The sequence below is a fragment of the Oncorhynchus kisutch genome, linkage group LG5 (genome assembly GCF_002021735.2).
Source record: "Oncorhynchus kisutch isolate 150728-3 linkage group LG5, Okis_V2, whole genome shotgun sequence".
NCBI lineage: Eukaryota > Metazoa > Chordata > Actinopteri > Salmoniformes > Salmonidae > Oncorhynchus > Oncorhynchus kisutch.
Genome location: NC_034178.2, coordinates 16,184,897 through 16,202,813, shown reverse-complemented (window position 1 = coordinate 16,202,813; position 17,917 = coordinate 16,184,897). Strand labels below are relative to the sequence as shown.

Below are 17,917 nucleotides of genomic sequence, written 5' to 3'. Positions count from 1 at the left end.
AAAATCACAATCTTATCGTCACAAAAACGATCTCTTTATCCTCAATACTTTCCACACAATGTAAAGTATGTAACCATGATATATATATATATACACAGTCAGAAAATTCTTCAAGTTACAATGTTTTTGTTATAAAGTCTTCATGCAACTTTTAATCACAAAATGTACCTTCATTATCCTTATTCCAACTGTCATCATTCCCAACACTCGGATGTTGAAATATATTGTCCCAATGTCCATTGTTTGAGGTTGTAGTTTTTGGGCAAAGAATACTTAATAAGACACACAGGTATACCTAACTAGACCCCAAAAGGGGGTGCTGCCTAGGGTGAACAGGGGAGGTCCGGGCTGTGGCCCGCCGTTCCGGACCTGTCGTATGGTTGTCCAGGCTAGTATATCTAGGCAGTAACTTAAGCAGACGTTAACAACGCACAACACTCAGGCAATACGTGTTTTAAATGTCTTCCCCAAATGAGCGGTGTTGTGGCCCTAACTGATGGCCATATGGGGAACTGATTTTTGGCTCTATCGCTTCCCAATTGTCAAAGCGAATTAAACAAAGAAAATTTAATAAACAAAATACCACACCTTAATCATATAATTGGACTATGTTCTATATACTTTGTCTTGGCTAAATGACTATCATGGCATTGTCTCTGTCATATCTAGGGTGATCCTATTTTAAGGTGGGTAAACATGGCAGAGGACATTACAGGGCTAACCTAGCGAACTCTGGAGCTGGGATTCTGATATAATAAGCTACAGGTGACAGCTTTGCCACAATCTCGTCTAGCCACGTCCAGTTGGGCAGGAACTTTGTTACGATGCCCACGGGTTTGGTGTATATGTAGTACCATGCCTTATCTCCGACCTCGAACACCTGGTGTGTGGTCTTTTTTGTCGTAATGGGTCTTCTTTCCAATTTTCCTTGAGTGTACACAAAGGTAGTCAGTCTGGAGGTGGGTTTGATGTCCGCCACGTATTGATGAGCCTTGTAGGCAGTGGCTGTGGCAACCTCTCCCGGTTGGTACAGAAGATGCAGTGGAAGTGTCATTTGCCAGTCAGTCATCATCTCGAATGGTGTTATTCCCATTGACCTGTTGCGTGTGGCTCTGATCTCCATCAGTACCAGTGGGAGTTTGAGATCCCAATCCCAGGAGCCACCACAGTTCGGTCATAAGAGCTGCCCAAAAATGGGTTCCGCTGTCACTGTCCACGGTTTCTCCTAACAGGCTGAAATGACTGAAAACGTGGTTGAGCAAAAGAACAGCCGTGGTTTCCTCTGTGTCATTGGCTACGGGCAGACACTCCACCCACTTTGTGAATGCGCAAGTCACTGTGAGGAGATACTTGTTGCCTCTTGTTGACCTGGCAACTGGGCCTACCCAGTCGATCTGGATCGAGCTCTGGGAAGTGTTGCAAGGGTGCTCTATGAAGTGGCTTGGAGGGTTGAAACTGGCAGCAAACTAGACACACCCTCACGTATTGTGTCATGTCTTGTTCCATGTGAGGCCAGTTGGCCACCTGTTGCAATGTTTCACATGTTGCCTTTACCCCCCTATGGCCTCCACATGGCTCGTCGTGGGCATGAGCTATCATTACCCCCCTCTGTTTAGGAACCACCTACCTTTGTGTGGCGTCGGTTTCTGAAACCTAAACCAGTAGGTTATCGACAAGTGTGAGGTGCTGTTTAGTTGCGTACAGTGAACTCAAGTCGTGTGAGCCTGCCAAAGCCAGTTCGGACACTGGGTGATTGACAGGATCATACCGGAAAGCCAAGTCGTGCTTCACCGCTGTTTGCTGGCTGGTCTTTTGCCTAGCTGAAATTGAACAGGTTTGCGCGGAATGTCGTTGTGCCACACCAATCCCACCTCAGTTTGCAAGTGATCTAGGTGACGGTAAGAAGAGTCATCCAACATCGGCATGCCAAGAGTGCGACTTGTCAATCCATCAGCGGTACCAAACGATCAATTACACCTATCCCAGTCAGCATCTGTTCAGTGTCAATGCACAGGGTGGATAAGTGACACGCTTTTGAAGTTCAGTTTTAGTAGGAGACCCTTGGTTAGAGGCAGGATAGCTTGAGTGAATACTTAAAGTACTGTGTTGCAACGTTCCGTTTTCAACTGACGTTTTGCTGGGTCCACTGCTCTTTTGAGATATGTAAATAGTCGAACCTGAATCTATCAGCACATCACAGGTCAAACAGTCCTCTAAGACTGGTTTAAGGTATGGCCTATTCGAGGAGGTTTTTCTCGTCATATCCCCAACAAAGTGGATTGGGTTGGAAGAATTGATTGGTTATCTGTGTCGATTTTCAAGATGGATAAGCCACCTTCATGACCCAGTGGGTCCTCTATTGGAATGGGAGAGGAATCAGCTGTTTCAATGCTGCTTACCTTGTGCATCTCCACATCTATATCAGAGTCTGTTGACAAAACCTGTGGGCTTGTGTTTAGATCAAGCGGGCCCTGGACATGGATTTGAGTGAGGGTGGGGGTAATGTTAATGTTGACGTCCTCGCGAATGGAGTGAATTTCTGCGGACTCGTTCCCCGGCAATTTTACGCCTAGTCATGGTGACTTATCCTTTCTCAAATTTCTTCTACTGCAGTACATCTCTAATCAGAGCTTCTAGAGAACTTTGGTTGATGTTTTGATCATAGTTGGACCCTTTGTTGCTATTGTTATGCACATTACCCTTGTGCCCTGAACCTTTGTGATTGTTAGGTACAGGCCAAGTTGATCTCTACGGGACCTGTTTGGTTGTGGACATTTTTTATAGCTATCATTACCGGTGTGGTGGTGTTTCGTAGCCACTCACCTTGTGCATCATCTTTTGCCGCTTCTGTCCCCCAAAAGCTGTGCTCACAAGCTCTCGGAGTGCCGAGATTGGAAAACCAACGTGGGCAGTAGGGCCCAAGTGGTGGATTAACAAAAGGCTAAGCTGTGTTTTGCAATATTGCACTTGAATATTTTTTAGTAATATTATTTGACTGTGGCGCTATGCTATTCAGCGGTTGCTGAAATGATCCCGCTAACGGGGAAGGGTAGCGTCAAGAAGTTAAGGAGAGGTATATCTATAATTCCATGTGTATAACTTGTATTATCATCTACATGTATGATGAGTATTTCTGTTGAATCGATGTGGCTATGCAAAATCACGGGATGTTTTTGGAACTAGTGAACATAACTCGCCAATATAAACTCAGATTTTTTTATATAACTTTATCAAACAAAACATACATGTATTGTGTAACATGAAGTTTCATGAGTGTCATCTGATGAAGATCATCAAAGGTTAGTTATTCATTTTATCTCTATTTGTGCTTTTTGTGACTCCTCTCTTTGGCTGGAAAAATTTTGTTTTTCTGTGGCTTGGTGGTGACTTAACATAAACGTTTGTGGTGCTTTTGCTGTAAATCCTATTTGAAATTGGACACTGTGGTGGGATTAACAACAAGATTACCTTTAAAACGGTTTAAGATACATGTATGTTTGAGGAATTTTAATTATGAGACTTCTGTTGTTTTGAATTTGGCGCCCTGCACTTTCACTAGCTGTCATATCATCCCGTTAACGGGATTGCAGCCCTAAGAAGTTTTTAGAGGTCTTCTTTAACCTCGTGTTACATTTCAGGATCGTGACTAATCGTAGACCTCAGCTGCAGCTCGTGGTCATTCTAGTCTGATATGTTAGTCTGATATGTTAATAAAGCAAAAGCTTTATACCCTCGGGTTAAAAGGGGGCTCTTACATCATGCTGATACCCTCTCTGGGTTCACTGGGGCATGGCTAATTACGAGGCAAGGTATCACAATTTACTATGATCTTGTTAGAGAACTAAAATCACAATCTTATCGTCACAAAAACATTATTTTTCCTGCATATTTTCTAAACAACTTGAAGTATGTTAACATGATATAGACAGCATGAAAATTCTTCAAGTTACAATGTTTTCGTTATAAAGTCTTCATGCAACTTTTAATGACATAACAAAATAGACCTTCATATTCCAACTGTCATCATTCCCAACACTCGGAGGTGAAAATATATTGTCCCAGTGTCCATTGTTTGATGTTGTAGTTTTTGGGCGGCAAACTCTTCATAAAGCCCACAGACATTCCTATCACTCAAACTAGACCCCAAAAGGAATCATCTGCTGCCTATTGTTTACGATCAACGTGAGGTGTCGTAAAACCTCAACATCAATCCCTCCCTCTCCCTCTCCCTCTCCCTCCGAAGGAGAAGCGGGGCTCTGTAGAGATGGTCCAGTATAACCTGATCCTTGGATCCTCACAGGAGAGTCATGACACCTGGTAGGTTGATTGATAACCTGAACTAGGTTGCAGACATTGGTTACGGTTTGAAGCTTTTTCTTGAGTTGGCAGCTTGATGAAAGCCAGTTAATATTTAAATCACCCAAAAAATGTACCTCTGTTGATTTCACATACATTATCAAGCACATATTGACTTAGGACTTGGTGGTCTATAGCAGCTTCCCACAAGGCTTTCTCTCTGTTTCTCCCATCTTAGCAGACTACCTGTTCAGCAGCTTGGGCCTGGGGGCGGTTGTGATGTGGCTCAGCCCGGGTTATATCACCTTGATGCGTGTCTGATGCCTGTATAACTTGCTGAGTGACAATATCTCTCTCCATCAGGATAATCCCTGTTCAGTGGCCTTGGGCTCTGGCCTGTGGATGGCCTGGGTTATATTAATATGTTGTGTGTCTCTTACTCTGTCTCTGTAACTCGTTGAGTGACAGTACTCTGTCTCTCTCTGTCCGGCCTCCATCTAGCAGACTCCCTGTTCAGCGGCCTGGGGCTGGGGCCTGTGGTGGGCCTGGGTCTGGTCGTACTCCTCCTGGTCCTCGTGGTGGTGGACGTCAGCTGCTACTTCCTGCGCCAGTGCGGCCTGCTCATGTGTATCACGCGCAAGCTCTGCAGCAAGAAGACGGCCACCAGCGGCAAGAGCAAGGAGATGGAGGAGGGAAAGGCCGCCTACCTGTGAGTGGACCTTTGACCTTGGAACTGCGGCGACTGACCTTGTGTTATAGAATGTGTGATGTGACATTGTCGGTCAGTCAGGCAATTAGTCGCAAGCTATTGTTCACTCACTCGCTCACTCACTCACTTGCTTACTCACTCACTCACTCCCTCACTGACTCCCTTACTCACTCACTCAGAGTGCGTCTCAATTCTTTCTACTCCCTTTTCCCTCATACGTTCTGATCTGGAAGAATTGGAAAGGTGAAAGTTAATCCTCCATTTAGTTTGACATTATTATTTTCAGATGTCCAAACTTTACATAAAATTGCAGATGATGGAAAGTAAGCCAATTTAGACGATTGAGACGCACGCAAAGGCAGTTTATATCTCACCCGGTCACACCCCACTGTCAAAATATGTAAATCACTCATTTAACCATGCAGAAATATACTTGGTACAGTTTTATTTTCTTCATGTGAATGTGGTATGTCTGGTGTGTATGCATGCACTTGTGTGTTTGTACGTGCGTGCATGTGTGTCCATATGTTTGTTTGTGGCGTGTGTGCACATACATGTGTACGTGAAAAAATCTGTATGTGTGATAGTGGGGAATAATACAAGACTATGTGTTTGTTTGGAGGGTCTAAATCGAGGTACAGTGTGTGCTTATCTATGTTCAGGCTTCACTGAGCATGCCATTACAAAACCACATCTATTACTATTTACCTCCACTTTCATTCCCATGAAACTGGAGTTTAATTTGAAACAGCATGAATAATTAATAAACGCAAGATAGGACTGATGACTCTAGCACAGCAGAATGGATGTAGAGTGAGAGTGAAAGAGCGATAGAGATTGGGGAAATATGGAAAGAGAGAGAGAGGGGTTGGGGAGAAGGAAAGATAGAGAGTGAAAGAGGAATAAAGTGGAGAGAGGGATATAGGGAGAAAGATGGATAGAGTGGGAGAGTTGTCAGTGTGTCGCTCCAAGCCGAGGCAAGGGAAGGGAAGAGCCTAACAAGACATTGTGTAGCTAGACTGACATTGTGTTGAGTCACAGGGAGGTGTGATGCAGTCTGCGTGCGTGCGTGTGACTGTCTGGTCGGTGGGCGGGTGGGTGCGTGCGTGCGACTGTCTGGTCGGTGGGTGGGCGGGTGGGTGCATGCGTGCGACTGTCTGGTCGGTGGGCGGGTGGGTGCGTGCGTGCGACTGTCTGGTCGGTGGGCAGGTGGGTGCGTGCGTGCGACTGTCTGGTCGGTGGGTGGGTGGGTGCATGCGTGCGACTGTCTGGTCAGTGGGTGGGTGGGTGATATCTTCCTGCTGAGACTGCAGGACTGCCTCTGACTCAGGCCTTTCCACACATCTGAGGGATTTGGATTTATGGAAAGTAGGATATGCTTTAAGTTTCAGATGCTAATTCAGGTCTACCACGGTGCTTAAGTGGTGCTAAGATGGGATTCTAAGTCTTAGAGATGTGTTGAATGTTCTGTAGGATTGTATAAGTTATGTAAGACACTTACATGTAAATGGTCCACCTTATCATGACAGTAAGTGGTGAATGGAAAGAGTGGATAGTAAAATTTGATTCTGATGGAGTTGACAACAACTTGACTTGGTTGTGCTGGTCATTTCTATGAGGCGAAGCATACGGCGTGTTTTACCAGTTTGCTTTGGGCAGCATCTCATTCTAAAAAGTTGTTCCCTAGATCTGATTTTAAAATGGCTGTAAGCAAAATAGAAGGAACTAGCTAGAGCTACTGCTTACACCAACTCAATTGTCTCAGATCTGCAGGGGGGGTTGAACAAGGGCAGAGGGAAAGGGACAACAACCAGCCCGTATTTGTTCCCACACAATAGCGGCCCACTTTATATTTCGAAAATAATCACATTATCATTAAATAATTTGATTAAATTAAAATAACTTGAATTCACTATTCATTGATTTCAGGAATGCATGCTTTCAGCATTTTTAGGTGCCGAAGCATACAAATGTGCATTAGCAATGTATAATTATTTAATTGCATATTTGATGTGTTTTTGCCTGCCATAATTCATTTTGTATTGAGCAAGGACGTGCTTGTGTGGGAAAGGTGGTGTCCTTTTTAATAGATTCACATGGTGTTTCTATACAGACAAAATACATTCCTAATCATAATCATTTATTTAGCTTATATAGTGCTTTTCAGTAAAAACATTTTTTATCTCAAAGTGCTTAAAAAGCTAAATAAACAAGCACAGCATTGTAAAAACAAATTAATATACGTCCAACTAGAGAGACATCTATTTGGGGACATAATATTACTATGAATAACATTTAGGATGGAATAAATTAAACGAACACCCAACATGATTGATTAACCCATTTATGTCTTCTACCGAGATAAATGTACAAGTCATCTCCTATACTTAATTATTGTTTAGCATTTTAAGCACTGTACACTTTTCACTAAGTGGCAAATATAGTGGCAAAGTAACTGACTGTGTTTTGTTGTTGTTAGGTTTGTAAGATTAGTTCTGCATCTTGGAGGAAATAGTCATTGAGTTATCTTTGGCGTAGGAGTGTTGTCTTGTGTTATAGGTTATAGTAGGATAGGTAAGGTCTGGCGGGACTTGAGGACTGCACTTTTCCTTCGTAAAAAGGTATAGTTTATATGTGTTTCCGACATGCTGTTTGGACTGGTTTCTCCCTCGTGTTTAAAGCAGGGTTCTCAAACTACAAGCCCGTAGGCCAAATGCGTCCCGCAAGCTGCTTTAATGTGGATGGTACTTGTCAATTGTCTCTACGCGTTTATGTTGTGGCCTTCTCAGACTGTATGAGGACTGAACCTTACGCCGGGCATACACCACACACTTCTAAAATCTTAATAACAACTTGGACATGTGCCGATTTCCTTATCCCAAATATCTAATTCTGTCCATCCTCAACCCCAGGTTGCTCACATTACACAATGATTCCCTATTTGATCTTGCCCTGAGGTTCTCGGTTGTCATAGGGAAAAAATGCTGACATGCAAGTGAACTGGTTTATTAGTGTGCACATTATTATGTGCAGAAACATTTTCTTTTTTAAAGAGACCCGAGGAGCAGAATATGGACTTAATTTTATATTATCATTATTATTTCATATTATCTTTTTGGTTTCTATCATGGTAGGATGCAGATGTAATATTGGTGCCCTAGCTCGGTGGAGATTTCACTTAAGGACCAATGGAATGGTCTAAAATAAGCAAACTCCGCTCATCTGGGTCACCGGGCCATATAAAACGAACTTGCCCATTGAAAAGGCATTTTGCTCTCTTCAGCTCCATCAATCTATCTTCCATCACCTCAGTCCACACGGTGTGTGTTGCTGTTGCTTTCTTCTTTGCCATCATTGTTGGTCTCACATGCTGAGCACTCATTGGCCATTGTCAGCAGTCCTTGCCCAATCGCGTCGTAGCACTGCACATACTACAAGATGTACGACCATAAAGTCAGAAAATTCTCAGACAACCGACAGGGATCTGGAGAACTGAACAGCCATCATCGGTGTGTCCTTGACTCGCTAGTCCCAACGTACTAATCCTAGCCCTAGTTCATAGGATTTCACCCCGATCATGGAAATTTGTCTGGGACGGCAAAAATGTGGCGAATTTGTGGCCAAAAAAATTTAGTAGTGTATGCCCAGCATTATGGACTTTTCAGGCTTATTATAGGAAATCGGCCCCCTCAGAGTCACTACTGACATACTGTGGAGCTTAACATCCAAACCCCCTGAGATAGGAAGTGGTTGAACCCAGGGCCAGTCAGGTTCCCCCGACTCAGCCCAATCCAATCCCTTCGGATTGTCAGCAAGCCCCAAAGCACTGGTGTGGATAGCCTTATTGGCAAGATTAACATTGTCGAAGGAAGGAGCAAGCGAGGGAACGAGAGAGACTTCCCCACTGTGCTTTGGTGTCACTTGGAGGCTCTGTAGATTACAGGCAGGCACACTGAGATATCTCCTCCGCCTTCTGTGTGAGGGTTAAGTATACAGGGTTGCATGGAGACATGGCCGCTGGAGATATCATAGAAGTAAAGGAGAGACGAGAACAGGAAAGCGCTGCTTCTGTCTGCTTTGTGTCACAAATGGATTTGCTGAAGTGTGTGTGTGTAACTGTGTGTGTGTGTGTGTGTAACTGTGTGTGTGTGTGTAACTGTGTGTGTGTGTGTGTGTGTGTGTAACTGTGTGTGTGTGTGTGTGTAACTGTGGGTGTGTGTGTAACTGTGGGTGTGTGTGTAACTGTGTGTGTGTGTGTGTAACTGTGTGTGTAACTGTGTGTGTAACTGTGTGTGCACGCACGTGCATGCTCATGCCTGTGTGTGTTTGTGCGTAGGGGCGATGGGTCCAAGGATCCTATCGTTGAGATGAGAACGGAAGAGGAGAGAATAACTAACCACGATGGGAGCCCAGTGCACGAACCCAACGAGACTACACCTCTCACAGAGCCAGAGTAAGGAACCAGAACCACTAGGGTTCTAAGGCCCTGTCCACCCTAATGCTGCGTTTAGATGGTACGAGGTAGACGGCAAACCGGATGTCATTTGTTTTCAATGACAGGACAACTGTAAATGCCGTTGAGGCAGGTGGTGAATGCCGTCAGTAGCCACGGTAGAAGGTACTTGCCCGCAGAGTGCAAATATTTCGACCTTTGCCGTAGCGTTGTTTTCTACCGGATGTTAATTTGCACGTATTGTTTACTGAAATCACCATAGCAACGCATACTGTCGTGTTGGCTTGCTTTTGACGTCACCCTCTTTCTTGCGTCCTTGTCCAGCTATGCTCACTTGTATGATGTTTTTTTGTGTCCCTCGTCTAAACATAGCATAATGTAACCCCAACCTAACCCAAATATGCAGCCCTATTAGAAGAAAAGGGCACTTTAGCTGAAGTTGACAGGAAGCATAAGGAGTTGGTGTTTTAGTGTGTTTTCTAGGTCTTGGCTCATGGTATTGCCCTTGCACTCACTTAACTGATATCATTACTGGACATATAGTTGTGGAAATGTGCTTTAGTATGAAAGAGTATTTTGAATCCAGGCCACATCCGTGTCCAGTCAGTCAAGAGCCTTCTACAGTACATGGTTCAACAGCCAGGGGCCAAAGGTCAAAATTTAGTCCATCTTACAGCAGGCCTCTTCAACCCAAGGGTGTCCCTTGCCGATGGGATCGTTGAACGCTACTGGATTTGATAGTTGTAGTGTAGTCTAATCGACTGAGCTTGTATGAGTACTGTAAATTAATCAGGTGTAGATTGCTCGTTATTATATTTCCGGTGTTAAAAATTAGGGATTGTTTTTGTTATATAATTTTTTTGTTTGTGTATTTTTTATGTATGTTCAGTAAGTGAATTGAGTGCTGTTGAAACTGTTGACATTATCAACCACCATATTAATATATTGATCAAGTAAATGTATTAATTAGACAGTCAGTCAGGTAGTGTTAACTTTGAATGTATTACATGCATTGAGTAGTAGTAGAGGACGTATGTTATGGATGCATCATTCTCCATCGTGTTCACTCTATGCTGCCATGGAAACTACCACTCATCCCACCTCTTATAGTTTGCCAATAAGGATGCATGCTCTGTATGTGTATGTAAATGCATTATCTAAATGTCATACGTTTCACAGGGTGATTAAGTCCGTTCACATTCCACATTTCTATGTATTGATTGTTTATGAGTGTCTTCCCTGTACTGTAACCGTAATGAACGATGAACAGCCATGGTCATGAGTGAGACGTGGGTTGAGTGAAATGTGTAGTTATAATTAACCCTTTCATCTGAGGTCTCTCACTCAGATGTGTCTGTCTCCTTTGTCTCTCTCCCACAGGAAGCTACCGCTGAAGGAGGAGAACGGGAAGGAGACACTCAAGCCTGACATGATCGAGATCAAAGTGCACAGTGACAACAGCATCCACACAAAGCAGGACGACAGTAAAGCATAAAATGTCTGTGCCCTCTCGGCCCTCGCCGCAAACGAGAACACTTCGGAGCATCCTACCATGAGACCAAAACACAGAATAAACACGACACGTAAAAAAAATATGATGATATCCCTTATATGTCCATAAGGGCCCAGAGAAAAACGAAAAGTGTGTGTAAATACAAATAAGAGAGAGGAAGACCCCAACAACAAGCGTTTTTATGTGACTAATCAATGATGTTGTTTCTATCCAAGATGGCTCCAGTCGAAGACACTTCGTGTTGATCAGTGATTGTAATATTGTTTCATTTTTTCCTCTGACTTTGGTTTTGTTGTTGTTTTTTTATGCCTTGGCCGTTGCTTATCCGTTGCTTTTATTTATTTTCTCTTATTCAATCCCCATTTGCAAAAACCCACCTGATCCTACACACATACATACATACATACATACACACACGAACACATACACACCAAAGCTCTCTGTCTGAAGGATAAGTAGCGCCACTATCGACTCCCACTCAAGTCCGCTGTGCCTGGTAAAAAAAGATCTCCTACAGTAGCATTTACAGAGTAAGCTACCCTATCCTCACTGCAGCAGTCTCGTCTGTATTCTATTGCGGCTCTGGTCTAAGATTTGATGTCTGGGCTGTCCTGTCTAATGCTTGTGTACTACGTTACATCCGCCCCTTTATGCCCGCTCCTCTTTGAGCTTCCGGCTCAGAGAATGTTGAGCTAGCTCATTGGTTATGCCACCATTTTGATTTGTTATTTTAAAGAAGATGAAAAAAATGAACAGGTACTGTAAAGGTGCCTTTGCACATTGTAGTGATACTCGTATTGGTGTGTCTGAATGTGTCTGCTGTTATGAGTGTGAGAGCTGTTCTGAGTGTGAGAGCTGTGTAAATATATTTAGCATATTTGATCAAAATCGTTTGCGTTAACTATGCAAGCCGTCTGTCTCCATTATTTTACTAGTGTACCATGTGTATCCATAAGGTGACAGCATGACAGGAAAAAAATATCTGATGATAACAGCTATTTGTTAGCCAGTCAGAAAGAATCCCCCAAGATCCATTATGGTTCTAGGTGGTTACATCTGAGAGGACCACGTGGTCAGCACACATGGTCCGTGTGGTCAGGAAGTTAGCCAGGAAATTACAAATATTTTGAACAGAATATGAACATAGTTACACCTGCCACTGTTGACCAATGAGCTGGGTTCATTGTAGGGATTGCGCAAGGTTGTGTTTTAGCACTGGTTTTGATGGTGATGCCATGAGTACTGCTGTTTTTTGGCAGAAAATGAATCTGTACCGGGCCCTTAGCGTTATAGGTAATGTTTCCTGTGTATTTGTTAACCGTCTTCATGGTGTATCCGTAACCAGGCTACAGCGCTTGTTATCTCGCACCTCAAAACACAACAATAAACAACAGAGACAATTTTGTGTTATTCTATGGTTACTCTGCTTTACATTGAATGTTTATTTACATTTTTTGCCATTCAATTCTTTTTAAATATATATATTTTTTCTCAAAGACAGGAAAAAAAACAATTGATGTTGACATGAAATTGAAATGTGAAAATAATGTGGTTGTCATACAGTCCTGTGAGTAGTTATTCGGGGGGAAAAGTCGTCTATAAAAAGGAAAAGACGGTCATGCCCAATATTGTTTGCTTCATGACCTTTAGTCATTCTACTGACTAAAGTTGAAAACCAATGAATGTTGAAATGTTCTGTTCTCAACTGTTAGACTAGACACGGGCACACACAAAGTATTTCAGTCATGTTTTTTAGATACACTTAATTTATAGTTGATTTTAGTTTAATGCCAATATTAATTATCGAAAACCAATAACTTTTTTTCTGTTCATTTTCTTTCTCTGATGTTGTCATGTAAATAGGTAAAGGGAAAAAAAACATATTTTACAAAGCTCTTATGTAAATAGACCCGGAAAAGATTAGTCTTTTTTCAAAAGCAAAAACAGGCTTTCTTGTGTGAACGCTCTCCAGCTGAAAAAAAAAGAAGCTTATTTTAGTTCTGGTCCGACAGTTCAGTGACGACGTGACAGTGGTCTTTACTATTCATCACTTTACCCTCAAGAAAACACACACACAGTGGGCCCTTAGGTCACTTCACAGCATTTCAATGGAGGCTGTAATTAAGATAATAGCATGACTTGGTTTTCCCACGGCCCATTGTCCCCCTGGTCCCTTGCTGCGGTGGCAACAGTGTAAACCATTAAATTAAAATGTAATAGGAGGCTTGTTTGCCATTAGCCGAGGGAGCGGCGCACATGCTCTTTGGTGACTGGACTATTCCTTGCAGAGTCGACGTGACGGACGCCGTCGTGCTGCCCATTAGTTTGTAATGACCCTGTCGTTAATTAGCGGCGCTGTGAATTCTGGGAAATATAGTATTTGCCACTGCTTGAGAGCTAGGTGGACTCTGACAGTTAGCTCTACTAGAGTAACGAGGGTTTTAGCACAGGCAGCATACAGTATTTGAGCACTGAAATGGGTGTGATACCGCGTGTGTGTGCGTGCCTGTACATAAGTCCATGTGTGCGTGTGCTGTGTGTGTCTTAACCTGAATTTAAAAATGGATTATCATGTATATCGCTGTCATCAATTCTCTGACTGGAGCGCTCTGCATGTGTGTCTGAGAATCCCCTCTTACCCCTCTTTGCTCCATAGGTTTTACCCCATAAAACTGGCTTTGTTTTCTCTCCCAAAGCACGATTGATAAACTGTACCTGCAGTCCTGGAGTTGCTCTGTAGCCTGTTAAGACAACTGTAAATAGGGAGCACATTGCCTGATGGCCATGAGATTTGTACATGTTATTTTATATCTGAATATCAGTCTATTCCCCCGTTCCCTCCTCCCACATCCCCCTCGGACTCCGTCTCAGTCTGTCTCCATAGAGAGTACTGGTGTGTTTCTAGCTCTGTGTATTGTGTCCCCGCCTCTTGTCCCCCTCTGGACTCCCCAGACTGAGTGTGCTTACGCAGGGGGTGGAAACTGTCGATGTGGCCGTAACCTGTGGAACACCCTGTAACAAACCTCCTGTCATTTTATCAGCTGTAAATAAACATGTCCTGGTGAAAGATGACGCATGTGGGAGTCGGTCATTTAGTAGGTTTCATCTCGTTTAAAAAAAATCTTGGTTGTGGTTTTACTACATTTGGTGACCCCGTGTGATGAGAATGAAAGAATAATGGGATGTGTCCCAAATGGTACCCTGAAGTGCACTATGTAGGGAATAGGGTGACATTTGGGACACAGACATCCTCATACAGGGCACAGAGTGTAGTGGTGCAACACAAATCTTGAATGGGAATTGATTCAATGTCAGACCTGGGTTCAAATACATTCGTATTTAAGCATTTGTATTTTAAACACTTATTTTCTTTGTATTGGTATATTTCAAAATACATTCCAATATTCAACTACTTGCATTTTCAAGGACAAAATATTCAAATACCCACTTCAAAATGTATGCGAAAGTAATTGAAGTACAATAAATAGTATTTTTAACTGAGAATACTAATACCATAAGTCAGTAAGTGCAGATTTGTAGATAAACCTCAATCGCATCGAGGTCACTTCCAAATCATATCAGTCTGCCTCGGATGAGAGGGACCGAGCAAAACACATATTCAACTCGATTCTATTTCAGGTGACAAAGTGTTTTTTTTTTTTACAATAATTTACCAAAACAAACGTAGAGCTCTGCTCAAAGGGTTCCAAATGGTTCAAAACACGAGACAACGAGAACTGAAGTGCTTTCTAACTAAGCTGCCCCCTCTTCAAACCTCATTTGAAGTTTCTATATAACATGTACTCGCACTACTTGCCCCTTCTCCTCGCTGCTCTGTTTTCCCTATGAGAGGGCTCTGTTCACTGAGGGTTTGATTTGGCATTGAGGGCTTCTTTCTCTCTGTTCCCTCGCAATGTTAATGGCTTGTTCACCAAATGGGCTGAAACCAGTTCAAGGTATGGTGACCCAAATATGAAAATGAATAACTGGTACATTGATCAAGTTTGATCATAAAGTTACTGGTTCCCCCCCCCCCCCCCCCCCCCCGTGTCAAACAATTGGAATCAGGAGGCAGGCATTACCATGGATTTACTTCCGGCTTTATGCTTTATGCAATGGTAGCCTCCTAACTAATTTAAATATGTACCGCTTTAAAACCGTTATCACATGTGCACATTCCCTTGCTTTGGCCTTGTTGACAAACCGTAACGCTCAAGCAGAACGTCCGACCAAAGATACTGGTAACCTTTCGCCTGTGGTTTGACGGTTAGCTACATAGCTACTTACCAGCATGCCGGCAAAAGCATGGCATAGCCTACAGGGAGGAGGTGAGGGCCCTCGGAGTGTGGTGTCAGGAAAATAACCTCTCACTCAACGTCAACAAAACAAAGGAGATGATCGTAGACCCCCCATCCACATCGACGGGACAGTAGTGGACAAGGTGGAAAGTTAAGTTCCTCAGCGTAAACATCATGGACAACTGAAATGGTACACCCACACAGACAGCGTGGTGAAGAAGGCACAACAGCGCCTCTTCAACCTCAGGAGGCTGAAGAAATTTGGCTTGTCACCTAAAACACTCACAAACTTCTACAGATGCACAATCGAGAGCATCCTGTCGGGCTGTATCACCGCCTGGTACGGCAACTGCTCCGCCCTCGACCTCAAGGCTATCCAGAGGGTAGTGCGGTCTGCACAACGAATCACCAGAGGCAAACTACCTGCCCTCCAGGACACCTACAGCACCCGATGTCACAGGAAGGCCAAAAAGATCAAGGACAACAACCATCCGAGCCACTGCCTGTTCACCTCACTGTCATCCAGAAGACGAGGTCAGTACAGCTGCATCAAAGCTGGGACCGAGAGACTGAAAAACAGCTTCTATTTCAAGGCCAGATGGTTAAACAGCCATCCTTAACATAGAGAGGCTGCTGTCAACATACAGACTCAAATCTCTGGCCACTTTAATTAACAGACTTAATAAAGGTATCACTAGTCACCTTAAATAACGCCACTTTAATCATGTTTACATATCCTACATTACTCATCTCATATGTATATACTGTTCTATAACATCTACTGCATATTGCCTAAGCCGCACAGACATCGCTCATCCATATATTTATATGTACATATTCTTATTTATCCCTTACAGTTGTGTGTGTGTATAAGGTAGTTGTGAATTTGTTAGATTACTTGTTAGATATTACTGCATTGTCAGAACTAGAAGCACAAGCATCTGCTAACCATGTGTATGTGACCAATAGAATTTGATTTGATCTGTTGTCAAGAGACTGGACATTGGCGAGTAGTATACTCGTGAGCGATGTGCACGTCTACGGAGCCTAACCAGAAGGCCTCTCCGTCTGCCTCTTCTGTGGCATCGTTGTTTTGGGTCACCTAATGGGATCAGATCCATTGTCCTGGCTGGTGGTTCGATGTTGGTAAGTTGACTTTGCGGTTATATTCAATAGTTCTTCCCGGCTGTATGTAATACGACTTAAGATTTCCTGGGCTAACGATGTAAGAAATAATATATATCTGCGTTCCTAAGAATGCACAGCGACATCTCTTTCGGCGCCATCTTGCTCCATCGTATCATCCGCATAGCAGTGAAAATTAACACTATGTTTCCAAATGACATCACCAAGAGGTAAAATACATCGCAAAAACAATAGTGGTCCTAAAATGGAACCTTGAGGAAGACCGAAATTTACATTTGATATGTCAGAGGACAAACCATCCACAGAGACTAACATATCTTTTTCCCGTCAGATAAGATCTAAACCAGGCCAGAACTTAGCCGTGTAGACCAATTTGGGTTTCCAATCTCTCCAAAAGAATGTGTGAATCGATGGTATCAAAAGCAGCACTAAGCATGAGGACAGGTACAGAACCTTGGTCTGCTGCCATTAAAAGGTAATTTACCACCTTCACAAGTGCAGTCTCAGTGCTATAATGGGGTCTAAAACCAGACTGAAGTGTTTCGTATACATTGTTTGTCTTCAGGAAGGCACAGCTTTTTCCAATTTTTTTGAGAGGAAAAGGAGATTTGATATAGGCTGATTGTTTTTTACATTTTCTGGGTTGAATTAAGTTCCTCAGTTAGGTGGTTAACCGATTGTTGTACGCTGACGTCCTTGGGTAGGTGGAGGGAGTCTGGAAGGGCATCTAGGAGTCTTTGGGTTGTCTGAGAATTACAAAGTTATTATTTGTAAGGAAACAACAATGAAGGCAACGTGAACACCAGCCAGAAAATGTCCAGGGGGAAAAAGTCTGTACTTGACTGTGCATATGTCTACATACTTGATCTGCGGAAACACTGGGTAAGTGCTTGAGCTCTCATAGAGAGAATGTTGTCAGGCTCAGTAAAGGCTCAAACATAAATTGTCCGCAACAGTGAAATGGGCTACTTCTATGTGAATTAATGAGGAGGCGGAACACACCTCAATTCAAACTGTTGTTAGAGATATTTGGAACTCACACGTGAAATGATTATTAATAGCATACAAATATATGGGTGATGTTTTGGTCATTCAAAGTTAATTTTTATTTGGTAAATAGGATGTCTTTGCGGGACCTTTAATGTGTCAAAGATATGGCAAGCCCCCATTTATCACCCTCCACGAGCTCTATGAGAACACTTGTATCAGAGGGCTCATAGACACTGAGTGAACAAAACAAAGAACACCTGCTCTTTCCATGACATGGACTGACCAGGTGAAAGCTATGATCCCTTATTGATGTGATTTGTTAAATCCACTTCAATCATTGTAGATGATTTTTAAGCCTCGAGATAATTGATACATGGATTGTGTATGTGTGCGATTCAGAGGGTGAATGGGCAAAACAAAAGATTTAAGTGCCTTTGAACGGGGTTTGTGTCAATTTTTATTTATTATTTATTTAACTTGGCAAGTCAGTTAAGAACAAATTCTAATTTATA

At 42.9% G+C, this 17,917-nt stretch overlaps 1 protein-coding gene across 3 annotated transcripts in view; it reads left to right on the top strand.

Annotated features, from left to right (window-relative positions):
* ncam2 (neural cell adhesion molecule 2) overlaps positions 1-14,043 on the top strand; it is a 417,495-nt gene extending 403,452 nt beyond the window's left edge. The window contains exons 15-17 of one of the 3 annotated variants that reach the window (XM_020482721.2): positions 4,801-5,005; positions 9,342-9,458; positions 10,839-14,043. In XM_020482721.2, the coding sequence (XP_020338310.1) occupies positions 4,801-5,005; positions 9,342-9,458; positions 10,839-10,953 (437 nt within the window). In that variant the 3' untranslated portion in view covers positions 10,954-14,043. Of the gene's footprint in view, positions 1-4,797; positions 5,006-9,341; positions 9,459-10,838 lie in introns of all 3 variants that reach the window. The other 2 variants (XM_020482720.2, XM_020482722.2) reach the window with 2 other exon arrangements.
* The last annotated feature ends 3,874 nt before the right edge of the window (positions 14,044-17,917 follow it).